At 50.8% G+C, this 21,513-nt stretch overlaps 1 protein-coding gene across 1 annotated transcript in view; it reads left to right on the forward strand.

Moving 5' to 3' along the window:
• The window catches only part of LOC123085996 (uncharacterized), a 26,825-nt gene extending 6,194 nt beyond the window's left edge, over positions 1-20,631 (forward strand). The window contains exons 10-14 of the mRNA XM_044507696.1: positions 17,726-17,780; positions 17,865-17,932; positions 18,166-18,210; positions 19,045-19,212; positions 19,790-20,631. Of these exons, the coding sequence (XP_044363631.1) occupies positions 17,726-17,780; positions 17,865-17,932; positions 18,166-18,210; positions 19,045-19,212; positions 19,790-20,302 (849 nt within the window). The 3' untranslated portion in view covers positions 20,303-20,631. The remainder of the gene's footprint in view (positions 1-17,725; positions 17,781-17,864; positions 17,933-18,165; positions 18,211-19,044; positions 19,213-19,789) is intronic.
• The last annotated feature ends 882 nt before the right edge of the window (positions 20,632-21,513 follow it).

Below are 21,513 nucleotides of genomic sequence, written 5' to 3' on the forward strand. Positions count from 1 at the left end.
GAAAAACCTGTAGAGTCAAGCCAAAGGGGATGACGAGAAGACACCACATCAATAGAAGATACAAAAGACATATAAGAGAAGATGGGCTGTCAAAATAAGATGGCACATCAAGCATTGTTTATAAGGCGTTAAGGCGACCTAAGGCGAGCTCCACCCGCTCTGACACCCAAAGTGAGCATGCATCGCCTTATCACGTAAGCGACGCTTAAGCGTCTAAAGGAGGGCGCTTTATAAACATTGGCATCAAGCGAATGAAGCTTTGCGCATAAAATCATAGCCCAAGAAAACCGGCGGCGAAAGAAGCTCGATGGCAAGAATGAGTGTAGATCAGCAGTGCAAAAAGAGGCCATGAAATTCCTATAGAAAACCACAAGGACCACGTAGGCCCCTAAAGTTGTATAGAAAGGACAAGAACCTGAAAAATAAGGCTGACACATAAAGATTTGGTTGACTCGCATGGCATGAGAACATGTAAAAGAGCAACGGACTTGGTGGACGCAGCGGAAAATATAGAAAAATAGAAGCTAAGAAGCACGCAAGAGACGAAGATGGAATAGCTACCGTGTATGCAGAAGAGGCTGCAGAGGAGACCGTGCAGGTGAGATGCCGGCGAGGAGCGGCAGAAAAGAGCAACTAGCGGACGAACACCCAACACCAATGGAAGGTGTATGTGCGAGACATAATCGGCAAAGAACACTGTTGACAATCAGCAGACGTTGTAATATGTTTTTTACTATCAACTGGTGGAGCAGGCCAGCAGGAAAAAATGAGACAAATATTACACAGCAGCACGTAGCAGAAACAAGTAGAGAAGGCACAACAACACGTAGCAAGCAGCAACCAGGAGCATGGCTAAGAAGAGCAGCGACATATCAGCAGGAGAAGGCTGGCAGGAGGCCGCGGCAGGGCCACGAGGCCTGCAGGGTGGAACAGCACGCAGGCTGCTAGAGCTGCACGGGTGGGCCTGTACGTGGAGCAGAGCGTGGCGGCAAGTCTGGCCGAGAACATACGAAGTGATAGCGGGCAGCCAAGAGAAGAGAGAATCTACTTGAGAAGAGCGGATCGATGGAATCTGATCGGGAGACCAAAACAAAAAATCGATTGGGAGAGTAGGATGAGCTGCGGCATCCAAGACCTAAATCTAGGCTCTAATGCCATGTCATAGATGCAACTTACCTCTTTTGCTTTTGATGGGAAGTCCTTCGTGGCTGCTTTATTACTTAAACCATGCTTACATTATCCGCTAAAAAGCTAGAAATAAACTCAGGGGGTGTGTCCAACCACAAAGTCGAGGATCAAGATATCTCTGTTGAGCTAAAACATTAGCAACCATATTAGACTATTAAAATGTTCAAAAGAACCTTTCCGAAATCTTCCTAAATACTACGACATTCTTCAATGATAGGGGCAGCCACCATGGCTTGCCCACTAGTCATGTTCAGTGCTTCCACAACAACCAAATTATCCACCTGTACCAGGAGTGAGTTTATACCAAGTTGAAGTGCCAACTTCAGACCTTCCACCAGGGCCGCTGCTTGTGCTGAGACAATATTGCCAGCACGCTCTGGTTTTGCAGTAGAAGCACCAATGAAAGCACCCAGGTGATCCCGGACGACAGCACCAGAGTAATCCTCCTCAGGAAAAGATGCATCAACATTCAGAACCAGCTGACCAAACAATGGCTTCCTCCATCGATTGATGTGTGGGCTTGTATGAGGTTTGCCATTTGCCGGTACATAATTTAGCTCTAAAGCTTGAATGGCTGGACCTGTGGGAACAGGCTGTTGCACCTCCTCATTCTTTGAAATTTGCCGTCTCTGCCACCAAAGATACAAACTAGTGGCCGCGATCATCTCCGGGTGTTGGACCACATCCATGTACAGTTTTTTGTTGGTCAGTCACATAGCAAGATCTCCAGAATTTCGGTGCTCGATCTCTGCGGTGCACATGCACGGGTTATAATTTCATGTAGCCTAAGGACCTGCCACACTTCCTGTGCCCGAGCACATTTGAATAATGCGTGTGCTACATCCTTTGCGTGAGTCTGGCACACCGGGCATTGACCCGTGGTAGCAATGTGACGGTTAGCAAGTATGCCCATACATGGGATTGCATTATGCAAGTATAACAAAGCCTTTAGTCCCAAGCAAGTTGGGGTAGGCTAGAGGTGAAACCCATAAGATCTCACAACCATCTCATGGCTCTGGCACATGGATAGCAAGCTTTCATGCACCCCTGTCCATAGCTAGCTCTCCAATCCTTCAGGTCTCTCTTAACGGACTTCTCCCATGTCAAATTCGGTCTACCTCGCCCTTTCCTGACTAGCAAATCCCACAAACCGTCGTCAAATCCTGCAAACAAATAGAAACACATATGCATATTCAAACTAGCAGTTCACGCCACTTAAGACATCACCGGACTTCATACTTAAAACATAGTTTGTACTTGAACAACACCGGAGTTCATACTAGCATAAAATGAAAATTAAACAAGATCTACTCGTCATCACCATCATCGGACTTACTAACGCCGAAGTGGTGCTTTGTGAGGGAGTTGGAGAGCACTAAGGCGAGGTCGTACTCCTTCAATGTCGGCACCCACGCCGTTGCACCTTTGTCTCCTGTGGGGGCCGCCTACTCCGCCTCGAACCATGCGACCTCCGCCAGCCGGAGACGCTTGAGCGTGGGGTAGAAGATGCAGTTGAGCCTGTTGAAGTTGGTCCACGCTCGTGCTTCGGTGCTGCGGGAGTGGGCGCCGCGTTTGCTCCTTGTGCCACTCCACCAGTGGGCGGAGGGAGGAGCTCCCGGCCTCAGCGTTGTTGCGGCGCTTGCGAGGCAGCTCGCCGTCGCGGCCGCCAAGCCCCCCCCCTCGGCCACCCCTCCCGCCACCCGCACACGACACCGGGGCTCAGTTCCAGTGGCTACGCTCGCCTCAAAATGATGTTGGAGGGAAGGCGATTTGTCGGCGGAGAAGTGGAAATGCGGCGGAGGAGGATAAGAGCATCTCTAGCCGACACCTTAAATCGCGGACCCGTAAATTGAGTTTACAGTTCACAGAATGCGTCGGATATAGGCCGAAAATGAATCTGTAAATTTTGAAATCTGAACTTCATGGGAGAAATCAAACTACTTAAGTAGAACTAGCAGCGTTTATAGATCACCATACATAGCATTTTTTATACAAAGTAGATCGGAGGAGCGGCGGCCATCGTATACCCTACTGCCAACATTTGGCTCACCGGAGCCATCCGGGTGCGGCGATGCTGCGACGGCAGAGTTCAGTCGTCGTCGAAGGAGACGAGGTCAACATATCTTTTGTCCTGTGCCTTGGCTTTGTGTCCCCATCCCTTGAGGTTGGCGTCGAAGTCCTGCGCCTTGGCGAGCCCTTGCTCGAGGACGACGTCGTCGAGCTCGCCTAAAGTTTGACGACACTGCTCCATCTTCTCCCGCGCATGCGCGCGACGATGGCCTTCTTAAAGATGTCCGCCTTGGCCGGGGGAGGAAATCTTCCTGCCCGATGACGCTACCGCCCGGCCGCACCGGCCCCTTTGGCTACCCTTCACCGCGCGGAGCAGCGGGAGCTTCTCCGGCTCCCTTTTCACCGGCATGAGGAGCGACGTACGGGAGCTCGACCCCCTGGCGGAGCTGCCTGCAGCGGAGGAGCTGCCCGAGCCGGAGGACAGACGCGCCTGCCTGCGGTCGTACTCCTCCGTCTTGCGGCGGAGGGCCGACGGCGCTGGCTGTAGGCCGCGGTTCATGTACTTCTTCACGGTTTGCTTCCTCGAGCCGTCCGCTCTGACACACCGCTGCCGCTCGGGGTTGTCGCTGCCGTCGAAGCGGTGGCTCGAGCTCCACATCCCATGCCACATAGTGGGGAGCGGTGGCGGATTTAGCTCATCGGCGGGGAGAAATGGGAGAGGGGATTGGGGAATCGTGGCGGCGGGGGGATAGGGTTTCGCCCTGTATAGTCGCCGCAAACCCGTAGATATACCGCGTGCGGGGGGCAGTTTGCGGGCCACCGTAAAATCTTTTACATGCCGGGCGACTATACGGGCTCTGGTCTGGCCCAAAAAACATGCCAAACGCGTATAGTCGCTGGGATTTTACAGTTTTCGTGTTTTTAAGGAGTCTGCTAGAGATGCTATAAGGGAAAAGGAGGGCACAAACCCTAAATCAGCCTAGTGCCGGTATATTTTACGGATTCGGGGGCGGTTTATGGGCCAGGCCGTTTTTACCGGACCTGTTCAGGCCGGGTTTTTGGAGCGTCCTGTAAATTTGCCGAAAAAACCCGTCTCGGCGAGCTTTTACATGAACTGCTAGAGTTGCTTGCCGGGCCGCATTTTTCCGGTGAATTTACGGGACGCTCCAAAAAACCGGCCCGACCTGTAAATTTTTTATGGGAGGCCCGTAAACCGCCCTTGAATCTGCAATATATATCGACGCTAGGTTGTTTTAGGGTTGTGTTCTCTTTTTCCCTTATCCTCCTCCGCCGCATTTCTAGTTCTCAGGTGACGAATTGCCTTTCCTCCGGCATCGTTTTGCGGTGAGCGTAGCCACCGGAACTGAGTCGCGATGTCGTGCGCGGGTGGCGGGAGGGGTGGCCGAGGGGGGCTCGACAGCGAGCCGCCTCACAAGCGCCTTAACGACGCTGAGGCCGGGAGCTCCTTCCTCTGCCCGCCAGTGGAGTGGCGCAGAGAACAGGCGTGGCGTCCGCGTGGAGCACGGGCGTGGACCAAATTTGATAGGCTCGACCGCATCTTCTCCCCCGAGCTCAAGCATCTCCGGGCGGTGGAGGTTGCGTGGTTCGAGGCGAAGGAGGCGACTGCCGCAGGAGATGAAGCTGCAGCGGCGCGGGTGTCGGCGTTGAAGGAGGAGTATGGCCTCACCTTCGTGCTCTCCAACTCCCTCATGGAGCACCACTTCGGCATTGGTAAGCTCGGTGATGGTGATGACGAGTATATCTAGTTTAATTTTCGTTTTATGCTAGTATGAACTATGTTTTCAGTATAAACTACGGTGTTGTTTAAGTACGAACTATGTTTTAAGTATGAACTCCGGTGATGTTTTAGTATGAACTACTCCCTCTGTTCGGAAATACTTGTCGGAGAAATGGATGTATCTAGACGCATTTTAGTTCTAATACATCCATTTTTACCCATTTCTTCGACAAGTATTTCCGGACGGAGGGAGTATGTTTTAAGTATGAACTCCAGTGATGTTTTAAAGTGGCGCGAACTGCTAGTTTGAATACGCAGTATGTGTTTCAGTTTGTTTGCGGGATCTGCTAGAGATGCTCTTACCCAACATTTTATATTTCACAGAATTTTTCAAACCGGATGCGAAGTAGAACTACCTAGTCCACTCGGGGTAGGGTTTTGACTCAAGTAAGAACGTACACTGAAGAGGCCGAGCTTTGTTAGGCGCCAAGCAACAAAATCATCCGTCTCATGTATATATAGGGATTTGTAGTATACGTTCTGCATCGATATGCCAAAAATTGTCAATGGTACGTGGCTCATCCCATCCATCTAGGAGCTCATTAACTCTTGTCAGCACCCTGTTACTCCACAGTGTGATTATTTTCCTTGAAGAACTATTCGGGACCCAACAATCTTCTCAAATATTAATTTTCATGCCATTGCCAACTCTTCAAATACACCCTTTTCTTAATGTTTGAATTCCTGCCTAGATGCTCGGCAAGACATAAGATGATCCTTTCTTGAGCCGACAGTTAAGATATCTCGAAAAGGGTAATATTTAGACCTCAAAACCCTACCACATAGGAATTCATAATTATCAATCAGCCTCCAACACTGCTTCGCAAGCATAGATGCAACCTATCTCTATTGCATAGCGCAAGGGTCATATATATATACTCCCTCTATTCCATATTAAGTGTCGCTAATTTAGTATAACTTTGTATTAAATCATTGTACTAAATCAGAGACAGTTAATTTGGAACGGAGGGAGTATTATACAAGACTTGGGGTGCAAGGAAAGAGACATCCTAATAAGGACTCCTATACCAATACTAATACTACTTAACAGTTAACACTGTATAGGGTTCACCGGGATACGAGTATAGAGTGGGATCCAACAATCTTCCCAAATATTAATTTTCATGCCATTGCCAACTCTTCAAATACACCCTTTTTTGAATGTTTGAATTCCTGCCCAGATGTTGTGCCAGACATAAGATGATCCTTTCTTGAGCTGACAGTTTAAGATATTAAGATATCTCCAGAAGGGTAATATTTAGAACTCAAAAGCCTAGCTGTCGGTGCAACAAACCCCTGGCGTGTGTTGCCCGGGCTGTACACAGGTCCAAGAGTAAAGCCGCAACATCCAAGACAAGGCCAAGCAGAAGAGATAGCTCTTTGAGGGATTAAAGAGCGGATCAAGAAGACCAAGACGAACCAAGGGAGTAAGATCTCACCAAGGGAAACCTCCCTTGCCGGGCAGGCGAGCCCGATCAGGGCGAGGTTGCATCGAAGACAAGTCCCAAGACTCCCCCGGCAAGCTTGCCGGGAACGCCGAGGGCGGATCACCCCGTCGAGGCCCAAGAGCAAAGCTGCAACATCTAAGACAAGGCCAAGCAAAAGAGATAGCTCTTTGAGGGATCAAAGAGCAGATCAAGAAGACAAGATGAACCAAGGGAGTAAGGTCTCACTAAGGGAAACCTCCCTTGCCGGGCTGGTGAGCCCGGTCAAGGCGAGGTCACATCAAAGACAAGTCCCAAGACTCCCCAGGCAAGCTTCCTGGGAACGCCGAGGGTGGATCACCCCGCCAAGACACCACCGCTCCACCGCACAGCGACTCAAGTCACTTATCAGTGCGGTGTCAAGCCCCCAAGTGACTAGATGGCTGCCCTATGGCACGTGGCAGCCATTCGAGGAGAAGATCCACTCTGTGTGACACCCGTCCAGAGGCATGTCAGGCAGTTAGGGCGAGAGACAGCTAAAGTGGCGCGTCAAGGCTTGTCGGGCACTCCCACGACGTGACACTAAGCGGCACATTTAATGCGCATTGTCTTGTCTGCAGAGTTAGGTATGATAGCACTGTTTGCTATCTAATCAGTTCGTAATGACTAATTTGCCATTGTGGTAACCCCTTGACCTATAAAAGGAGGGTCGTGGCGATCTTAGATAGGATTCGGACCTTTGTACACTCATAGGTGCGTAGCTGCTCTCGTCCCAAGGCGACCTTGCCGGGCTAGAGCGCTGTGTCTCTATTATGGTCCCCTCATCAATCCACCAAAGCAGGAATAGGGTTTTACGCCTCGCGGCGGCCCGAACATGGGTAAAACTGCCCGTGTCATCACCGTCATGCTGCCCTACGGTCTTCGCTCTTTGTGCAACGCGCCCTTCCCCCCGCCGAACCACAAGGGGCCGATGGCCCCATTGGTGGTCGTGTTATATCACGACATCTTTCGCGCGCCAGGTAGGGGGAGGCGCTTGCGCGAACCCGAGATTGTAAGTAGCGCGTCAATCTTCATCATCGTCTTCTTCATCGACGGCTTCATCATCCATGGCACCCAAGAAAAAGTCTGGCGCTTCAGCTCACCCGTCCAACTCGAAGGCCCTCTCACATGCGGCCACTGATGCCATGGGGGTTACGGGGGCGCACAGGGACGTGGACGCCGCGCGGAACGTGACTGGCGCAGGCGACGCCATCACCATCCCCCTTGTGGCCGAAGCGGGAGCAGGACGTGCCGGAGAAGGGCAACATCAACAACGCCCTAGCGGCCATGCTCCACAAGGTATGGGTGGGGAGAATATCCCGTCTCCGCCTCGTCGAAGGCCCTCTCACATGCGGCCACTGATGCCATGGGGGTTACGGGGGCGCACAGGGACGTGGACGCCGCGCGGGAGAATATCCCGTCTCCGCCTCGTCGAAGGACGCAGCCATAGCGATGGCGCTCGTTCTTGTGCGAATCGCAACCCTCTAGCCGCCCCCGCTGCGGGTGCGGCTACGGGGCCCGTGCCATCACCAGAGCAAGTTAACCAAGACGATGCGCCAGATGGGGTCATCAATCCCCAGGCGCATCCGCCTCGTCACCCCGCCACCCTGGCGATCGGCTTGCGGCGGCACGGCGCCACCACTACCGGCACCGTCAGGAGTCAGGCGATGTCGCGATCTGCGTCGTCATCCATGCCAAGCATCGCCTCGGAAGCCATGGCGCGAGCCCAGCTCTTGTTGAGATTCCCGCCGGCGGCCAATCAAATGGATGAGTGGAGAGCCACCATTTAGAGGCTGATTGGTTTCGCTGAGGCGGGAGGATCACAGGGGGCAGGCCCGCCACAGCCTCCACAGGCAGCGACAACGGCCCGAGCCGCTGGCCGTACCGAAGGGGCCACTCCAACGGTGCAGTCCCCTCCACGGCAGCCAGCGCAGGGGCTGCAGCCAGAACCACATGACCAAGAACCCGACGACGTGTCAATGGCTTCATCTGATCCTCGAGCCCATCGAGACCAACGGCAGGTCCTCGAGGACATGCGGAGGGAAGACGCGTGCGTCACCATCAAACGACGCCGCGAAACCCGTCGACAGTCCGATAGGCGCAATGGCCCTGACGTTGACGAGCCCGTGCCCGGTGGAAACGGGTACCTGCCTTTCGAGGTTGGGTGCCCCGCCTTCACTCATGAGCTCCGGCAAGTCCGTTGGCCATCTGCTCGCATCTTCAAGCCAGAGATACCAGAAAAGTATGATGGAAGATTGAACCCGACATAGTTCTTGAGCATTCACACCATCGCTGTCCAAGCTGCCGGAGGGAGAGATGAGAAGGTGTTCGTCAACTACTTCCCTTTGGCTCTCAAGCCAAACGTGAGGTCGTGGCTGATGCACTTATCGGAGAACTCCATCTCGACCTGGGCTGACCTGTACAATGAGTTTGTTGGTGCCTTCACGGGCGGCCATCAAGAACCAGGGCGGCCCAGCGACTTGCAACTCCTCCCGCAGAAGGACGGAGAGAGTTTGCGGAAGTATATGTAAAGATTTAGTCGGGTGCACAGGAACATTCCAGACATCCACCAGGCAGCCGTGATTGCTGCGTTCCAGTTCAACGTGCGCAACCGCAGGATACGTTTCAAGATGAACGTCCGGTTGCCCAAGACTGTGAATGAGCTGTACACTTTGGCAGATAAGTGTGCCCGAACAGACGAGGGGAGGCGACTCCCCGGAGAGAAAGATGGCATCGACGTTGACTCAGAAGACGACGACGATGCTACCAATCAGAAGAAGAACAAAAAACGCAAGGAGAAAACAGTGCTGGCTGTCGAAGGGTCCGGCGTCCCTACTACCGGCAAGAAGGCCAAGACCGAAGCTCCCGGCAAGGAAGTTGCCACGTGCACTGACTGCCGGGAAGTTGCGGCGGCCAAGAAGGCTAGGAAAGCTGATGGGCCGTACTGTAAGATCCATCGGACCAAGGGCCATGATCTGCAAGAGTGTCATCAAGTCGAGCAACTCGTCAAGAAGCAGAAAGCTGAGTACGAGAAGCGTGATAAGGAGAGAGACCAAGACGATGTTGGCGGGAAAGGCCAAGGCGGCCGAGGAATCCGCCCCGGCAAGGTCCCCCAACGTCAAGAGAAACCTGCTAAAAGCCATGACAAGAAGGAATGCGATGGCGAGAGCGATGAAGGGGATGAAGAGGAAACCAACGAGCAGGAGTTTCAGAAGGCCACCGACGCCCTATGCGTTGACGGGCGTGCATCCTTGCACTCCTCTCACCGCCAGCTTAAACAGTGGGCGCGTGAGGTCAGTGCTGTGGAGCCTGCGGCGGAACTTGGAAAACCACTCAAATGGTCCCGCACACCCATCATCTTTGACGAAGAGGATCACCCTGACCGCACCACCGCGGTAGGGTGCTTGTAGTTGTTGATTTCATCAATGATCCGCAACCTTAAGGTCACAAAGATGTTGGTTGACGGCGGGGCCGTGTTGAATCTGATTTCCCCCAAGGTGCTCAACAAGTTTCAGATAGCAGATGAAGAGCTCAAGGTTACTGGTACTTTCCAAGGGATCAATCTTGGCAGGAGTTGTCCCAAGGGAAAGATCACACTGCCAGTGACATTCGGAGGAGAGTTGAACTACAAAACTAAGAAGATTGTATTTGATGTGGTTGATCTTCCCTTGCCGTACAATGAAATCCTTGGTCGTCTAGCCCTGGCAAAATTCATGGCGGCATCTCACTATGCCTACAACACGCTGAAGATGTCAGGGCCGATGGGCGCCATTTCCATTCCATCAGACGAGAAGGAGGCGATTATATGCGTGGATAAGATGTATCGGGAAGCAGTCGCTGCTGAGGCCGCGGAAGCTGCCGCTCCCGCCAAGAAAAGTAAGAAAGGAAAGAAGCTTAGCGAGGATACCGGCAAGGAATCCGGGAAACGCGTCTCTCTGGAGTATGCTGCGCCTGTTGATGACCAGCCGGAAAGTTTCAAAAGCAAGAGATCGAAGGTTGCTGTGCCTGCTATGAAGGTCCCGGCAGGGATGGTTGGCGTTGATTGTACGTTCACTATCAGCTCCATCCTCGACGACAAATAGGAAAGCGCGCTCGTTGCCTTCCTGCGGGCGAATGTCGATGTGTTTGCTTGGCAACCATCTGACATCCCCGGTGTTCTCAGGAAGGTAATCGAGCACCACCTCTGTCTGTCTCCATGCCCGGCCCGTCAAGCAGAAGGTTCTGAAGCAAGCTTTGGAGTGGCAACAATTCATTGCCGAAGAGATCAAGAAACTTGAGGCAGCTGGTTTGGTCAGAGGAGTATTGCATCCAACGTGGTTGGCAAATCTAGTGGTAGTGCGCAAGGCGAATGGGAAATGGAGGCTTTCTATAGATTTCATGGATCTGAATAAAGCATGACCGAAGGACCCATTCGCCTTGCCGCGCATCGATCAGATTGTGGATTCCACTTCTGGATGTGACCTGCTTTCCTTTTTGGATGCATACTCCGGGTATCACCAGATTTTCATGTCCAAGGAAGATGAAGAGAAGACCTTGTTCATAATCCCATGCGGCACGTATTGTTTTGTACGGATCCCCTTTGGGTTAAAGAGCACCGGATCCACTTTTGCAAGAGCAGTGCAAATTGGTTTTGAGTCCCAGCTGCATAGGAATATTGAAGCCTACATGGATGACATCGTGGTCAAAACCAAGGACAAATCAACTCATTCAAGATTTGAAATAGACCTTTGCAAATTTACGCAAGATCAACCTGAAGCTTAATCCCGAGAAGTGTGTTTGACGTTCCCTCCGGCAAGCTACTTGGCTTCTTCGTGTCTCACCGGGGAATAGAAGCCAACCCTGACAAGATCAGAGCAATTGAGTAGATTCAAGCACCCAGGACAGTCAAGGATGTGAGGCGCTTAACTGGATGTGTTGCCGCACTGAGCAGGTTCATCTCCAAGTCCGTCGAGCGCGTCCTACCATTTTTCAAAATTTTGAAGAAGGCAGGGCCATGAAGTGGACTCCGGAAGCAGAAGCAGCGCTGCAAGACTTAAAAACCTACCTCTGTTCCCACCTTGGTTGCTCCTAAACTACAAGAGCTGTTGTTGCTATATCTAACGACAACCAATCAAGTGGTTAGTGCAGCTTTGGTGGCACAGCGGGAAGTAGAAGGAGCAACGGCAACTACTGTATCTTCCGGGGAGGAAGGTGAACTCGTCCCGACAAGGTCAGGTGCTGATCAGAACAAGGAGGAGCAGGGCAACGGAGACAATTACAAGGTCGCGGTGAGGAAGAAGGTGGTGCAGCGGCCAGTGTACTTCGTCAGTTCCCTGCTGCAGGGGACTAGATCGAGGTACATTGGCGGGCAAAAGTTGATCTTTAGCCTCATCATGGCCTTAAGAAAACTGCGCCACTACTTTCAAGTCCACGAGATCACGGTCGTCACCCGCTTTCCTTTAGGCCTTGTACAATGTAAGGTGCTTAGAGAAATAAACCAGTCTTTCCTTAAGCACTGGTGCTTATTTGTACAGGGTAGACGCTTAGTTAGGCATCTCTCCTGTAGAAATAGGCACCGGTGCTTCAGAAAAATCCGGTTTGTTTTCCTAAGCACCTCTCTAAGCAACTAGCATTGTACAAAGTCTTAACAACGCACACTGAGGAACCCCGAGGCCACTGGCAGAATAGTGGAATGGGCTTTGGAGTTATCAAGCTTTGGTTTGAAGTTTGAGAGCACGTCAACTATTCAGAGTAGAGCACTTGCGGAATTTATTGCAGAATGGATACCAACTCCGGATGAAGAGGTGCTAGAGACAATCATCCCCGGCAAGGAAGCCCCCCAGGAATGGATCATGTACTTCGATGGTGCTTTCTCACTACAGGATGCGGGGGCTGGCATGCTCTTCGTCGCGCCCATCGGAGAGCACCTGAAGTATGTGGTCCAAATGTGCTTTCCTCGGGAAAAAGCTACCATCAACACTGCGGAGTATGAAGGGCTCCTTGCCGGGCTCAGGATAGCGATAGAGTTGGGGATCAAGAAGCTGATCATCCGAGGAGATCCACAGCTAGTAGTGAGACAAGTCAACAAGAATTGCCAGAGCCCGTTGATGGAAGTATACGTTGAAGAGGTGAGGAAGTTGGAGGAACACTTTGACGGATTACAAACAGAGCACGTACCACGTGCGGAAAGGAAAACAACACTGCTGATTATCTGCCAGTGTGCCGCGCAGGTGGAACCAGGAACTTTTGTCCTCCATTTGACTCAACCATCCGTATCTCCATTGACAATGGCCAAGAAGAGGAGGAAGCTGGACTCCGGTAAGCCCCACCGGTAGCACCTTCAGAGGTCCCCGGAAGGAGGGTTGCCGGGAATGACTCCACCTCGCCTGGCGAGCCACACTCTTCCGCAGGACGTCAGGTCTTTGTGGTTGAGGCAAGCTCTCCTGCTAGTGAGGAGGTGCCACTGGCTCTAGTTGTCGAGCTGCAGGCCCCGACTTGGGCATATCGCATCGTCCACTATCTCCAAACTGGAGAACTTCCCGAAGAGCAAGAAGCTGAAAGAGTAGCCCGGAGGGCCAGTATGTATCAGTTTGTCGACAACACATTATACAGAAGGAGACCCAACGGTGTGAACCTGAAGTGAATTTGCCGGGAAGAAGAAAAGGAACTATTGGCAGAGATACACAAAGGCGTGTGCGGCTCTCATATTGGATCAAGAGTCTTAGTTGGGAAAACTCTCCGGCAAGGTTTCTATTGGCCCTCGGCCCTCCAGATGCAACTGAGCTAGTCACCAGATGTGAAGCCTGCCAGTTTCATTCCAAGAATATCCATTAGTCGGCCCAAACTCTCCAGACGATCCCTTTGTCATGGCCATTTTCGGTCTGGGGGCTCGACATTTTGGGCTTCTTCCCTCGTGCTGCCGGGGGCTTTGAATTTTTGTACGTTGCCAACTTGCCATTGACAAGTTTACAAAGTAGCCGGAGGTGGAGCCCATGAGGAAGGTGACCGCACAGTCAACTATCAAGTTCTTGAAGGGTATGCCGTTTTGGAGTACCCGCCAGAATCATCATTGACAATGGCACCCAATTCACAAGCCGCGCCTTCATGCAATACGTTCATGCCCTCGGAAGCAAGGTCTCATTCTGCTCTGTTGCCCATCCCAGAAGCAACAGACAAGCTGAGAGGGCGAACGCTGAAGTGCTGCGTGGACTCAAGACAAGAACATTTGATAGGCTGCAAAAGTGTGGTAGGTGATGGATCGACGAGTTGCCGGTGGTTCTTTGGTCCCTCCGTACGACACCAAATCGAGCTATCGGCCAGACTCCCTTCTTCCTAGTCTATGGGGCAGAAGCAATGCTCCCCACGGAACTCATACAGGTCACCTCGAGTGCTTGCCTACGATGAAGTAGCGCAAGAACAACACCGGCGTGACGACGTTGTGCTACTTGAGGAGAACCGTCTGCGGGCTGCTGTACGTGCTGCACGATACCAGCAGGCCCTGCGTCGCTATCACAGCCGCAGGGTCCATGCCCAGAGCCTTGAGGAAGGCGGCCTTGTCCTTAGGCGTGTTCAGTCCGCCAAGGGTTCCAACAAGTTGACGCTAAAGTGGGAAGGCCCTTACCGGGTGGTACGAGTCACCAGACCTGGTGCGGTCTATCCGGAGACCGAAGATGGCATCACGGTGCAAAACTCATGAAACATTGAGCATCTTCGTAAGTTCTACCCGTAAGGCGCGGCTGCCGGGCCCTGCCCGACAGCCACCCTTTTGTACAAGCCTTGCCGATGCTGCCGCCCGACAGCCGCCCTTTTGTACAAGCCTTGTCGATGTTGCATGTAACCCTTTGTACAAAGCCAGGGGCAACCCTGAGCAGCAGATAAATAAATGAAGCGCCGCCCCCCCCCCCCAAGAACTTGCATGCATGCATAAGCATATCATGAGCATAGCATGATCATGTAGATAAGATCATATGTAGCTTTGTTTTCATTTGCACTAAACTGCAAGGTTCTTGCCGTGGACTCAGTCCCGAAGAGAAGAAATGGAGACAAGCCTACATATCGGTCCTCGGAAAGCCAAACAGATAAGTTCCTTCTTATCCATACATGTTCTGTAAAAAGAAAACTTGTGCATATGAAAACCTCATCACCTCCGAAGCCTAGGTGCTCCCATCCTATGTCCCGAATGTTGCTTCGGTCAAGATGGTTGTAGTGGCCTTTGACGAAGGAGGTTCGACGAGGAGCTGGTCTGTTTCCACAGTTTTGTGCCCGGTAGGCTAAGCTCCGCGGCAACAAACAAAAGGCGCTGACAAGATAGCTTGCCGGAGAAAACTTGTTTACTTAAACATATAAAGGCATCTCCCCTCTGCATGGGCATGATACATGCACAAGTACCCGGCAAGATTTATCTTTTTTCATTAATATGTGGATAAGCAAGTAGATCTTACATGACACATACATGGATAAAGAAGATTACATGATTAAGATCAAAGTTTGGCAAGTGCATACACATTTTAGATTGAAAAAAGATAAGTGCCCCGTAATCCCTTTCTTGTCCCTCTCCTCCTAGGAGCTACAGGGGGAGGTGAAGAGGGCAAAAGGAGCGCCTGTGCAGAAGCCCAGCCTGACCCGTCAGGCCTCACGGCAAGGAGCCTGACAAGATCGGGAGGGCGCGGACGAAGGTGATGGTGAAGAGAGCGGTGAAGGGGTCCCTTGGTCACCGCCACCAGGGCCAGCAGGACGCGGTACGGCGAATGAAGCCGAGGGCCACGAGGACGCCTGCCGGGGTCCAGCTGGAAGGCTGATGGAGGAGCCGGAGGCACCATTCGGACCCCCACATCCAACGTGCCAACAAATCGCCTTGCCGGGGAGGAGATGCAGGTGCAGATGGTGGTGCCGCCTACCTCTTGCTGACGGTGATGGTATAGCTGGCGATCAGCCGGAGTCGGAGCCGCCGCCCCCTCCATCGGCGCCGTCGTCATCGCTGTCACTGTCCTCCTCGTCGCTATCGCTCGAGGAGCTTTCGTCGTCGGTCGAGCTCTCTACGCAGCATCCTAAACGACACCCGAACGCCTGAAGACCTTGACGGAGAGCAAGGTGGCGTCAATTAGCTTGGAATGGAGAACGTGCCCCGCCGCAGCTGTGGGCACGTGCAAAGGTCTTCCAGCCGCGCCTGAGGAGCATGACATGGGGGGCGGGGAACTCCACGTCCGCCCGCATGCTGCCGTTGCAAAAGCCCCTCATGTGCAGTCTCAGTTCCGTTGGCTGTTCGACCTCCATTACCTTTGCGAATGGGGCAGGAAGCCGAAGGCGGCTGTGCGGAGGCCCGCGCAGCTTGACGATGAACTCCAATGGCTGGTCCCTGACGTGGCCTTCATCCGGGTTCTGGACGGCCAAGGGAGTCGCGATCAAGACGCCGCCTCGCCCTCCTCGACCCCGAACACCACGACAGGCACGTCCGCGTCCTCTCCCACCTCCCCTTGTGGCGGGCTCCGCCTTTGCGTCCCCAGCAGGAGGAGGGAGGCGTTGTCGAGCAAAAACCCTCGTCGCCACCGACGGAGTACTACTGCGCCCACTTCCCCTCGCCATTGTGGAGAGATGGTACCAGAAGGAAGAAGGAAGGAATGGTGTGGGTCAGCGCCTCGCCACGTTCCCTTTTATAGGCGAGTAGGACCGAGGGCTGGCTCCTCACCCAGAAAGCAACCGCCCCGTTTCACCGGTGTGATTCCTCTATGCCACTGACGGCGCACGGAATCAAGACCGACGCCCGGCTTTCTGCCATGGCGCTCATTCCCGCACCCTCCGCGCCCGACACCAACTCTGCGCAGTGCATGCAGCACACGTGGCAAAAGGAGCCAAGGGCGGGGAAGCCAGTGGAGTGGCAGTTACTGCCTCGTGAACGTGGGACGTGGGTAGCCCACAGATCGTGACTTAAATCTCCCCCGTAACGTCTGGCACGACGCGCGGGAAAACAGGAAACTGACTCAAGCACAGGTTAATGAAGAAGCAAAGGAAATTTCAAGAAGTGAGCTACCAGCAACTCTTCGCTTGTGTACTAGATAGGGCCTACCACGACGACGCTCGGCAGCGTTTGGGCCAGGCCCGGGGGCTCTTGTCGGTGCAACAAACCCCTGGTGTGTTGTTGCCCGGACTGTACACAGGCCCAAGAGCAAAGCTGCAACATCCAAGACAAGGCCAAACAGAAGAGATAGCTCTTTGAGGGATCAAAGAGCGGATCAAGAAGACCAAGACGAACCAAGGGAGTAAGATCTCACTAAGGGAAACCTCCCTTGCCAGGCAGGCGAGCCCGGCCAGGGCGAGGTCGCACCGAAGACAAGTCCCAAGACTCGCCCGGCAAGCTTGTCGGGAACGCCGAGGGCGGATCACCCCGCCAAGACACCATCGCTCCATCGCACAACGACTCAAGTCACTTATCAGTGCGGTGTCAAGCCCCCAAGTGACTAGGTGTCTGCCCTTTGGCACGTGGCAGCCATTTGGGGAGAAGATCCACTCTGCGTGACACCCATCCAGAGGCGTGTCAGGCAGACAGGGCGAGAGACAGCTAAAGTGGCGCAACAAGGCTTGCCGGGCACTCCCACGACGTGACACTAAGCGGCACATTTAATGCACCTTGTCCTGTCTGCAGAGTTAGGTATGATAGCACTGTTTGCTATCTAATCAGTACATAATGACTGATTTGCCATTGTGGTAACCCCTTGACCTATAAAAGGAGGGCCGTGGCGACCTTAGATAGGATTTGGACCTTTGTACACTCATACGCGCGTAGCTGCTCTCGTCCCAAGGCGACCTTGCTGGGCTAGAGCGCTGCGTCTACATTACAGTCCTCTCATCAATCCACCAAAGTAGGAGTAGGGTTTTACGCCCCGCGGCGGCCCGAACCTGGGTAAAAACTGCCAGTGTCATCACCGCCGTGCTGCCCTACGGTCTTCGCTCTTTGTGCAACTCGCCCTTCCCCCTTGCCGAACCACAAGGGGCCGATGGCCCCATAGGTGGCCGTGTTATACCACGACACTAGCACATAGGGATTCATAATTATCAATCAGCCTCTAACATTGCTTCGCAAGCATAGATGCAACTTATCTCTATTGCATAGCGCAAGGGTCATATATATATACTCCCTCTGTTCCATATTAAGTGTCGCTGATTTAGTACTAAATCAGCGACACTTAATATGGAACAAAGGGAGTATTATACAAAGACTTGGGGTACAAGGAAAGAGACATAGCCTAATAAGGACTCCTATACCAATACTAATACTCTTAACACTGTACAGGGTCACTGGGATACAGAACATGATATAGAGTATAGAATTGCTCAATCACCAACAGGTATGATTTGCAAACCTTGACACACACTTATAATTGGCGCATCATTCATGGTACGTAACATCTGCGATATTTGCTCTGGGGCAGCCCCTTCAACCACGACAGAAGATGCCATTGCACAGTTGCGTTCTAGAAGGCTCATGAGCAGAATGGAGGTGGGTATTTCAGTTAGTTGACATTCTGAACAATTCTGCAATTCTGCCGTGTCATTGTGATTGGTGTTCTAATTTATTGGTTCTCATTTCTGGCTCTTAATATCCTCTGATGGAATCATAATAGCAAGAATAAAATTATCTTAGTAGCAATCCAATTGCCACGAAACATTTTACTGTGTTTGAACCTGCAGGGAGCAGCATACTCAGCTTTGTTTTCTTTTGATCATTTGCAGGTCCCATCTGGAACCGCCACAAAAGGCAGGGCCGACAGAACTGAGGTATTATTTTATGCTATTTCCACCTCTTAGGATTAGATTTTATGTCTTCCGTAACACCAAATTCTTTTACCTTACCTAATTGGCTGATTTCCCCCGACTTCCAAAAAGCTTGGCATAGAATGCCGATATAGGTTTTATTATAGAAATATTCAGTCTATTTGATTGGTCATGTTTAGTCTGCACCTTATAGGTGAGGATTGTTCCAAATACATCACCTACAAAATCCCAAATTGTTTGTAATTTTCTCCCTCACTCTCTGCTCTGTTCAGGTTTTGTGTTGACTAGCTCTTTGATACAGTTGCAGCGATTCTTGCACTTGATCCTAAGACGTTTTGCGGTATGAAATTTGAATCTAATAATGGGCGTTAGGCAACCTTGATATGTAATTTAAATTATAATATATGATTTTAGGTATCTTTTTGTTTAGAATCGTTAGTGTATTTATAATTGGTTTCAGAGCCTGTTGGGCACGTAAGAGAATGAGCATAACAAATACTTCTGGTTAAGTGAAAATGTGTGAGGATTAGCAATACACTAATCCGTGGTGGTACTTGAATATTTTCTTGACGTGTTGCATGATTGGTTTTTTGCACTTTAATCATTGGTACAATGTGTGTTCATGAACAATTGGCGGCTGTAACATGAACTCAAAAGTCTCATGTTGCAAGTAGATTAGCCTGACGAAATAGGCCTCTTCCGATGGTATATAACACTGTTGAGTTTTGGAGGGAATGCTTTGGTTTGTATGTGTTGTTGATCTTTTACCAACCTTGCAGAAGATTACACTCATCAATCATCACCACTCAGATTTACTTCTACTTGCTGTTTGAACAGGTATTGGATAGTGATGTTGGCCCCTCCTCATCTAGTGCATCTACTGCGACTCCTCCCAATGGCCGTAATGGAAGGATGCTCACTCCAACCTCTGATGATGGCGAGTATGTGGAGTATTCATTTGATAGCGTATCAGATATGCCTTACACTGAGGAAGATGAAGATAGAGTAAGTTATACCGTTACACTCTTTGGGGTTGTCGCTGTGCTATCATATTTGAGGAGTTTTTAGTTTCTTAATGCCTCTATAGAGTTCAACACACAAAAGCATTCCAAAACGTGTAATAGGGGTGGTGAAAAAAAAGGGAGGATCTAGAACTATGTTCCTGGGTGGCTGGGTCTCAGCTAAGAGTGCAGAGTAGTCAAGTTGGAGTAGAAGCTGGTGTTGGGAGATATGAAGGTTATGCCTGATATGGATGATTGATTTGTAAAAAGCTTGTTTTTTCTGTATCTGAAGCTAAACTGTTGTTATTCACTCCCTAATCACTATTTAAACTATGAAATAAACGTCTCAACAAGGATTTTTGGTGCAAATTGATTTTTGAAACGAGCATGTCAACGTATGAACAATATGTGGTGATGCATAAAGTCCCCGTGTTCTGTTTCTATGTTAATGGACGTTCTAGGAATTATCATGGTGTAGGTTGATCTGTCCTGAATGCGTATATACTACTTCCTAGCCTTTACCTTTCCACGTTTTTAACCGTACCAGTGGTTAATCTCTATTCTGCTGTGTCTAAACGCAGATGCTGATGCAAGCAATTCTTGAGTCCCTGAAGGATTTAGACAAGTCAAATACAAAGAACACTCAATCAGCTGTATCTGATGTTGCTTCCAAAGAAAATAGTGTAGCACCTGATGTAGTGGCATTGGAGACAGATGCATCCTCCTTCTCTGTGCGTGGTGCTGATGCTCCTGGTAAGGATGTAGCAGCCTGTAACAGTGTAGCAAAGACGTCTAGTGTGCAAAGTGCAGATCGCTGCACTGTAAATGTTGCTGTTTCTGCTAATGTTTCTGGCGCATCAGAATCCAACGGCTCAACTCAGGTCATCAATGGAAAATCTGGCTCGGCAGAATCCCAGAAAACCACTCAGGACATGAATGGGAAATTTGGCTCGGCAGAACCCCAGAAACCCACCCAGAACCCCAATGGAGAGGATGGCACAAGAGCAACACTTGTAGTCCAGAAGAGCCGGACTGGCAGCCTGATTGATGGATTGACACAAAAATGGGGTTCGTTCTTCAAGAACAATGACTGAGGCAAGCAAGATATACAGTGACATGCCGTTGACGATACACGTTTGTGTGTTAATATAGCCCATAGGTTGCCGCTGGCTTGATTGGTTAGCCTGTAAATTGGAAAAAGGAAGGCAATATTGCACAACTCGTTTTAGTGTGTTGGTGGTGTATATATAGAACTAGAAAAAGGTAGGGTTCCATTGATTGTATATCATGTCTCAACACTTAGCGTTGTGAATTGGTAGGTGCGTGCTTGCTGGGAAAACAAAAATATGCTGTTAATGTAATGCAGGGAAATCACGCTATTTGTTATTTGTTGCATTTGTGAAAAAGGAATACACCCAACTCATAGCTCGGGCGTTAACACATCTTTCTTTTGTGCACCGAGGGTCTTCCCTGTTATCACATGCAGAATGGAGTGGTGAACTTAAAGGAGTACAAGTTTGTGGAGATGGTTTGTATAAAAAGAAGCAATATTTAATCTCCTATTAGCTGATGATTCCTTGATCTTTAATGCAAGCTATGACGCTAATTGCTTGGGCAGATTGTTGCTGCCGACAGAAGTGATAATTTTCAATTATTGGTAGATAGTGTTAAAGAGACTGCTTGGTTGAAAAGGATAAAAACCACGGGTGGAAAGAAATGCTTCTGAAAGTGATGGCACAGGGGGTACGATCATATGCGATAAAACAAATCTACAAACGGATCACTGATAATATGTTGGTGGGGCGATGATGCAGATCAAAGACAGTGCATTCTGAACAAATTAGGAGGAATGTGTTTCAGGGATATCCACTGCTTTAATCTAGCCTTGTTAGCAAAGCAATCATGACGATAATAGAAACCTTGATTCTCTTAATGTTACTGTGTTGCGTGCAAGGTATTTGTCCTCAGGAGATCTTTGAACACGGAGTTGAAAAAAGACATTAAGAATACTAAAAAAAAGGCATTAAGACTAATCCCTTTTTTCAACTGTGTTGCCCGAGAGGCTCAATACAACACACAACGCATTACACCAATCCTTCTCTCACACTATCGTTTTCCATGGTATCAGACTAATCCCGGTCCAAACCCCTAGCCGCCGCCGCTTCTGCACCGTGCCGCCCCCGGGGCGGTTGATCTCTATGATAGCCGTCGGGGCCGCGCAACCCGTAGTAGGGTTTGTTCGCCGATCTGTGATCTGTTGCCCTGGTGAGTTTTTCGATCTCGAGATCATATTTCTCTCTGTTGG

The sequence above is a fragment of the Triticum aestivum genome, chromosome 4A (assembly GCF_018294505.1).
Source record: "Triticum aestivum cultivar Chinese Spring chromosome 4A, IWGSC CS RefSeq v2.1, whole genome shotgun sequence".
Lineage (NCBI taxonomy): Eukaryota > Viridiplantae > Streptophyta > Magnoliopsida > Poales > Poaceae > Triticum > Triticum aestivum.